Consider the following 6044-nt stretch of genomic DNA (forward strand, 5'->3'; position numbering starts at 1 on the left):
CGACTCCCTCATTGCTGCGAGGGAGACGCCCGCCACTTCTCTTCATTCATTGACCGCTGTTACTGTTACTTTGAGGGGAACGACTGGGAAGGACACTGAATATCTGCGGCACCATTCGTACTCTTATTTTTTCTATACCACGTTCCAAATATTGTGTTCCAGAAGAGTGGCTTTAATTAGATTTGACTTTACCATTCCGTTGAATCTTCAATTGCCATACTACATATTTTCGCAAGACTTTTTGAGGATTGTGATTGCTCTTCGGGTGTGACAGTCTTTTCTGGTACTTTAATACGGATACACACTGTGCTCGGGTCGAATACGAGAGCCCGGATTATTATTATACCTTAAGCCCTGACGAAGTTCCCAAGGCACGGGGGAACGAAACGCGTTGGCTGTGTGCCGTTGTTGTTTCCAAAAGAAACTGGATAATAAAGAAGAATTTCCTAAAGATCTCATATTCTCTTGATTTGTTTAGTTCACCTTCCTTTTTGTCTTTTCTTAGAAATACTGATGTATCTGTAACTCCTCTCGACATGATGCGTCATACTGTAAATATGACGCATCCAGCATGTCGCAAGGAGGGCACAATGAAAAGTGACGCATCGCTGTTTTCAGGCAGCGATCCGTCACTTTTCATAAATGAGGCCCTTTACACATTGCTTCTAAGTTAAGCCTGACTGCTTTTGTGGCAAGCTATGAGAGGTTTAAGCACAGGTTAATTTAATTACTTTTGTGGTTCACCCTGACATGGATTGTGGCTGTTGCTTGAGAAGGGCGCGTGCCACCCTCAAACAAAAATCCAATTTCTTACAGTAGGTAGCAGTAGACCGCTAGCTCAGCTGTCACCCAGGAAAACCTGGAAATTCTGAACTCAGAAAAGTGTTCAGGATGGTGTAACTTCACTACATTTTTGTACCCTGAAGCCCATGCAAACCTCCAATTCATATTTCTGGGGTTCTGGAATTTGTTGGGATCCACAAATTTCCAACCCCCCAGCATTTCCAAATGTGTTCCGAGCACAGGTCAATTTGGCATTTGCTTGTGGCTTCACGCTAACTGAGAATTGTGGTTCCTGCTTGAGTAGGGTTTCAGCCCTCCTCAACCAGTAACCTACTTTCTTATAGTTGTCACATAAATCAATGTGAAGTATAGATTAAGGAAAATATGCATTTTATGTTCTACTTTAGGTAACCGTCCACTGTTTTGATGGAAGGTCTTCTATCAATCTGCTGTATGCATCATCTGTCTTATATATGTGTTTTCCTATTAAATGCATTTCTTAGAGCTCCTATAACATCATTGTTCCTCAGGCTGTAGATGAAGGGGTTCAACATGGGTATCACAATGGTGTACACCACCGTCACCACCCGATTCTGGTCTAGTGTATTGGCTGAGAATGGCCGGAAGTAGGTGAAGAAAATGGTCCCGAAGAACAAAGTCACCACAGTGAGGTGGGAGGAGCAGGTGGAGAAGGCCCTCAGCCTCCCCTTCTCCGAGCGTATCTTTAGAATTGTGGAGATGATGGATACATAAGAGGCGATGGTGAACACAAAGGGGCTCATGGTGACAACTGAGCCCTCAGCGAAGAGCAGCCATTGATAAGAGGTTGTGTCGGAGCAGGCCAGTTTGAGGAGGGGCGGTAGGTCACAGAAGAAGTGTCTGATGAGATTGGAGTCACAGAACACAAACCTGGACACCATGCTGATGTGCAGAATAGAATGCAAGGACATGAGAAGCCAGGAGCCAGACACCAATGATATGCACAGGCTCTTGGACATCACAGAGGTGTAACGGAGTGGGTTGCAGATGGCAACATAGCGGTCAAAAGCCATGACGGCTAGAAGGTAAATTTCAGTGCAGGCTGTGCAGGAAAAAGCATAAAACTGGGCCATGCAGCCCACGAAGGAGATAGTCCTGATTTCTGTCAGCATGTTCTGCAGCATTTTCGGGGCAATAGCAGAAGTGAAGCAAATGTCCACAAATGACAGATTGCCCAGGAAGAAATACATAGGAGTATGAAGATGTAGGTCTCTGATGATTATGGCTACAATCATGGCATTCCCTAGAACAGCCACTAAGTACATGGCAAGGAACAGTGAAAAGAGGCCAGTCTGCTGGTTTGGGCTATCTGATAGTCCCAACAGGATGAAGTTCTTCACTGACGTCCAGTTTCTTTCCATTTATCTCTTGGTATCAGTAGACTGTGTCGTCCTGTGAGAAGTAATTAGCATCAGACAGAGATTAGAAGCATGTCAATTTAGAGAGCACATTATAGGAGCAAACACAAGGAAGCATTCATCAAGTATAATGGGGCACCCTGACATGCATGAGCATATATATCATTGATAATGATAGAAGTCTCCACTTGAGAGTTTGGAGCACTCAACTGTTTGCCAGGCACAAAAGGCAACTTACTTCACATGGACAAATCGCCACAATGCAAGAGCCTGGAGAAATCCAGACTAAATTGGGGGAGGATGTAGCTAGGGTGATAGATCTTAAATCTGGGGAACCGGGTTCAATTCTCAGCAATGACGCTCAATGTCCTGTGATTCTGGGCCAATCACTTAATGTCCCAGTGCCTAACAAAAAATGAATGTGTCCTTTTGTGAGCAACTGGTGCTCATGTAAAGAGATCTGATATCCGATACCTTTTGGTCAAGTTAGTGCTTTATAAAACTCAGAAAAAAAGAATACATCAAAGTCTACCCACTGAATCAATGAAAATGTTTTTCAACTTTTTAGTTATAAAAGACTGTGTCACCAGACAACTGAAAGACTTCAGAGTAGTGCATACTGCTGCGTGTGGCCCAGCTGTCTCTTCCTATGCCAGGTGGTCCACCTTGTCTCATAGAGCCCTCCATGGCTTTGGACCATCTTATATTAGGAAGCGCTTTGCGTTTTATGCCCCCAGACGATCTTTGCGATCAGCCACCTAACGTCGGATGGTAATCCCACGGTTCCGTAGGACACGGCTGGGGGGTTAGTCTCTTTTCGTCAAAGCAGCAATTGCATGGAATACCCTTCCCGTGGATCTTCAGCATATCCAGGACTTCCGACTCTTTAAAAAACAACTCAAAACCTTCCTTTTTAATCAGCTGATCTAATAATCTCTGCTCCATTCTGCCACGGTCTATCGACGCGCAAGGACACTCTTGAGTATTTGTGCGCAATATACATTTTTTATAACATAACATATAACATATAACATATGGATATGTCCGAGAACCCCAACAATGAGTCTCCACTATCGCTTTACAGGTACATAAGAAACCCTATCTGTATTTTGTGCAGTCCCATGTAATTTTTTCAGATTATGTAACTGTTATGGGATATGATCTCTGCTTTGTTAATGGCTCTGATGTTCCATCAATTATTACTTCTAATAATTAAATTACAATATAGCTGCATTTGGTGTGGGTTTTTCCATACAAGACCAGGCACTTGTCACACACCCTGCTTATGTACTTCACCTCTATTGCCTGGGCAATAGAAGCGTGGTACACCCCAGAGGAATTTCAATGATAATTAGCTTGGAACTGAAAATATAAAAGTACAGGTGGTTTTACCTTGTGTAGAGGTGCACCCAGTAAACTGGGCCCAGTACCCATACCAAGTAATGTGGGGTAAAGTACACCAAGCCAGTTGGAGGTGGCAATAGCTTTAGCCAGCCCATATCCCCAATCTGCTATGCAACAATTGCACACCGGAAGTGGCACCAAGGGAGTAGCTCATCATATAAAACACCCTCGACTTCCTGCTAGAGCACAACATGACAACGTGGACAGAGCTAGCTAAGTGAACAAGCCTTGTGCTTTCCAGGTAGCGTTGAGAAAATACGGCCCCCTGGGGAAATATTTTAAAAATGAGACATGTAGTGCATTTAATATCACAATTTGAAATTAAATTCCCTAAGTTACATGGGCATGTTACTGAAGAGTTGTTCTCTTATCGTTTTGGGTATGCATTTCAAGCATGGACATGCAGTCATTTGGTGCTGCAATTGAAAACAAGGGCCTCTGATATTCACAGGCTTTAAACCAGAGGCTTTCACTTTGTACAATTAATATATAGTTTGACCTTATTGAGACTACTTTAAAAAAATGTATCAAAATAAGATGTGGTTTTAACTTACAAAAATGTTTAAACATGTGTGCAGCAGTAGCATATAATTTGTGTTGAATTGACACAACATTTTAAAGTGTACAAAATGGAAAGTAGTTAATGGTTAAGTTTGCTCGGAGAGCTCCAACTTCACTTTCCAGATAAAAGAGGGATGTCTATCTTGTGTGAAAGAAAGACGCCTCATATAATTTACAGCACGTAACCTGTTAGCCTCATCATATTAAGTTGCTGGTAAAATGTTTCAAAACAAAGCACCATTTAGTTCTGTGCATTTGATAGATCGGAAAAGCACACACATTTCATAATGTATTACATATTATGTTTTAATGATTCCTGCTTAAATTATAAGTTCTTTTGCAGCTAATGTTATGTGCTTAGTTAAAATAAAGTTTCTTGAACAGAAGTTTAGGAGATTAAGTCATTTTAAAATAAGATTCAAATGTGCCATAAGAACAGTGCCTGATGGATGCTGTGTAGACAGCAGGAGGAGGTGGAGATGTGCTTTTAGAAAATGCTAGATTTCATTGGTGGAGACAAAGAACATGCAACATACTTTTAGCAACATTTTTACAGCATTATAAACACGCTCCTAGTTTAGGATGTTCAGACTTAGATGCAGAACTGATGGGAGCAGTACAGAGGTGATTCCCAGAAAACAGAAGCAGAGTCTGGCCTCTTTTAAGGCTGTTAGAATTCTACCTCTAACAGAAGAAACTGGGTCTGGACCCAGAGGTTTAAAAAAATGTCTATCTTGCTTTTGCTTTTCTTGGATGTCAGATGTTACCACGATTGGTTCATTGATAAACATGGGATAGCTTGCCCCAAGAAATTTCTGATTGATTGCTTGTTCATCGTTTTAACCGAGAACATTTTTGAATTTGGTGACTTGTTATATCGCCAATTAAAGGGAGTAAGCATGGGGGCCTCTGTTGCCCCCTCGGTGGCAAATATCTACATGTCCCTCTTTGAGGAAAAATTCATTGATAACGAAGTGGCTCCCTTTTTTGAATCCATTTCCCATTGGTCCAGATACATAGATGACATCTTTTTTATCTGGACCAATGGGAAAGAGTCCCTTCTGGAATTCCTTGAATGGATCAATCTAACAGACAACAATCTAAATTTCACCGCTCAATACAGCACGGATCAGGTTGAATTCCTAGATTTGTTGATACGAGAAAACAACAACAAATTAGAGGTAGATTTATTCGTGAAACCCACGGCCCGTAATACACTACTACACTACAGTAGTTTTCATCCGAAAAGTCAGCGTGAGAGTATCCCTTTCTCTCAATTCCTCAGAGTTCGCAGAAACTGTACGAATTTGGCAGATTTCGACAGACAGGCGTCTCTAATGAGGAAAAAGTTTCTTGAACGTGGATACCCACATAGGCTCATAAGAAATTCCTATAAAAGAGCGCGCTTTTTTGATCGCGACGCTTTATTGATTCCGAAAGAACAAACAGTGACAGATCAGCTTGTATGTGTAACGACGCATTCCACAATGAACGAACGTGTAAGACAAATTATCAATGCCAATTGGCATATCCTTAACTGTAACCCGACCTCCAATGTGGCATTGGTGAAACCACTGTTTGCGCATAGGAGGAACAGAAATTTAAAGGATAAGATTGTACACTCGAGATTTGGTAATAACCAGTCTGGCACATGTTTGAAACAGAGATCTTTATTGGGCAATTGTCCAGTATATGGAACAGTTCCATGCTCCTTATGTAAATCATGCAAAAACATCCTTGGTGGTGTAGAACTGTCCCATAATGGTTTTGTGGTCAAGGCAAATGAGCTGTGGAATTGTAAAACCACAAATGTGGTTTACTTCCTTCAGTGCCCTTGTGGCTTGGGCTATGTCGGTGAAACCTGCAGAGCAATCCAAGTGCGATTGACCGAACATAGAT

The 6044-nt window shown here is 41.9% G+C and overlaps 1 protein-coding gene across 1 annotated transcript; it reads right to left on the bottom strand.

The window, feature by feature from the left end:
- Positions 1–1250: 1250 nt before the first annotated feature.
- Positions 1251–2183, bottom strand: LOC144785026 (olfactory receptor 1L4-like). Its single transcript, XM_078664150.1, has one exon. It carries the CDS (start codon positions 2181–2183, stop codon positions 1251–1253), a length of 933 nt encoding a protein of 310 aa, XP_078520276.1.
- Between the last annotated feature and the right edge of the window lie 3861 nt (positions 2184–6044).

The sequence above is a fragment of the Lissotriton helveticus genome, chromosome 10 (assembly GCF_964261635.1).
Source record: "Lissotriton helveticus chromosome 10, aLisHel1.1, whole genome shotgun sequence".
Taxonomy (NCBI): domain Eukaryota; kingdom Metazoa; phylum Chordata; class Amphibia; order Caudata; family Salamandridae; genus Lissotriton; species Lissotriton helveticus.

Bases quoted from the DNA above. Each gene is read 5' to 3' on its own strand.
- LOC144785026 (XM_078664150.1), bottom strand. From the start codon at position 2,183: ATGGAAAGAAACTGGACGTCAGTGAAGAACTTCATCCTGTTGGGACTA.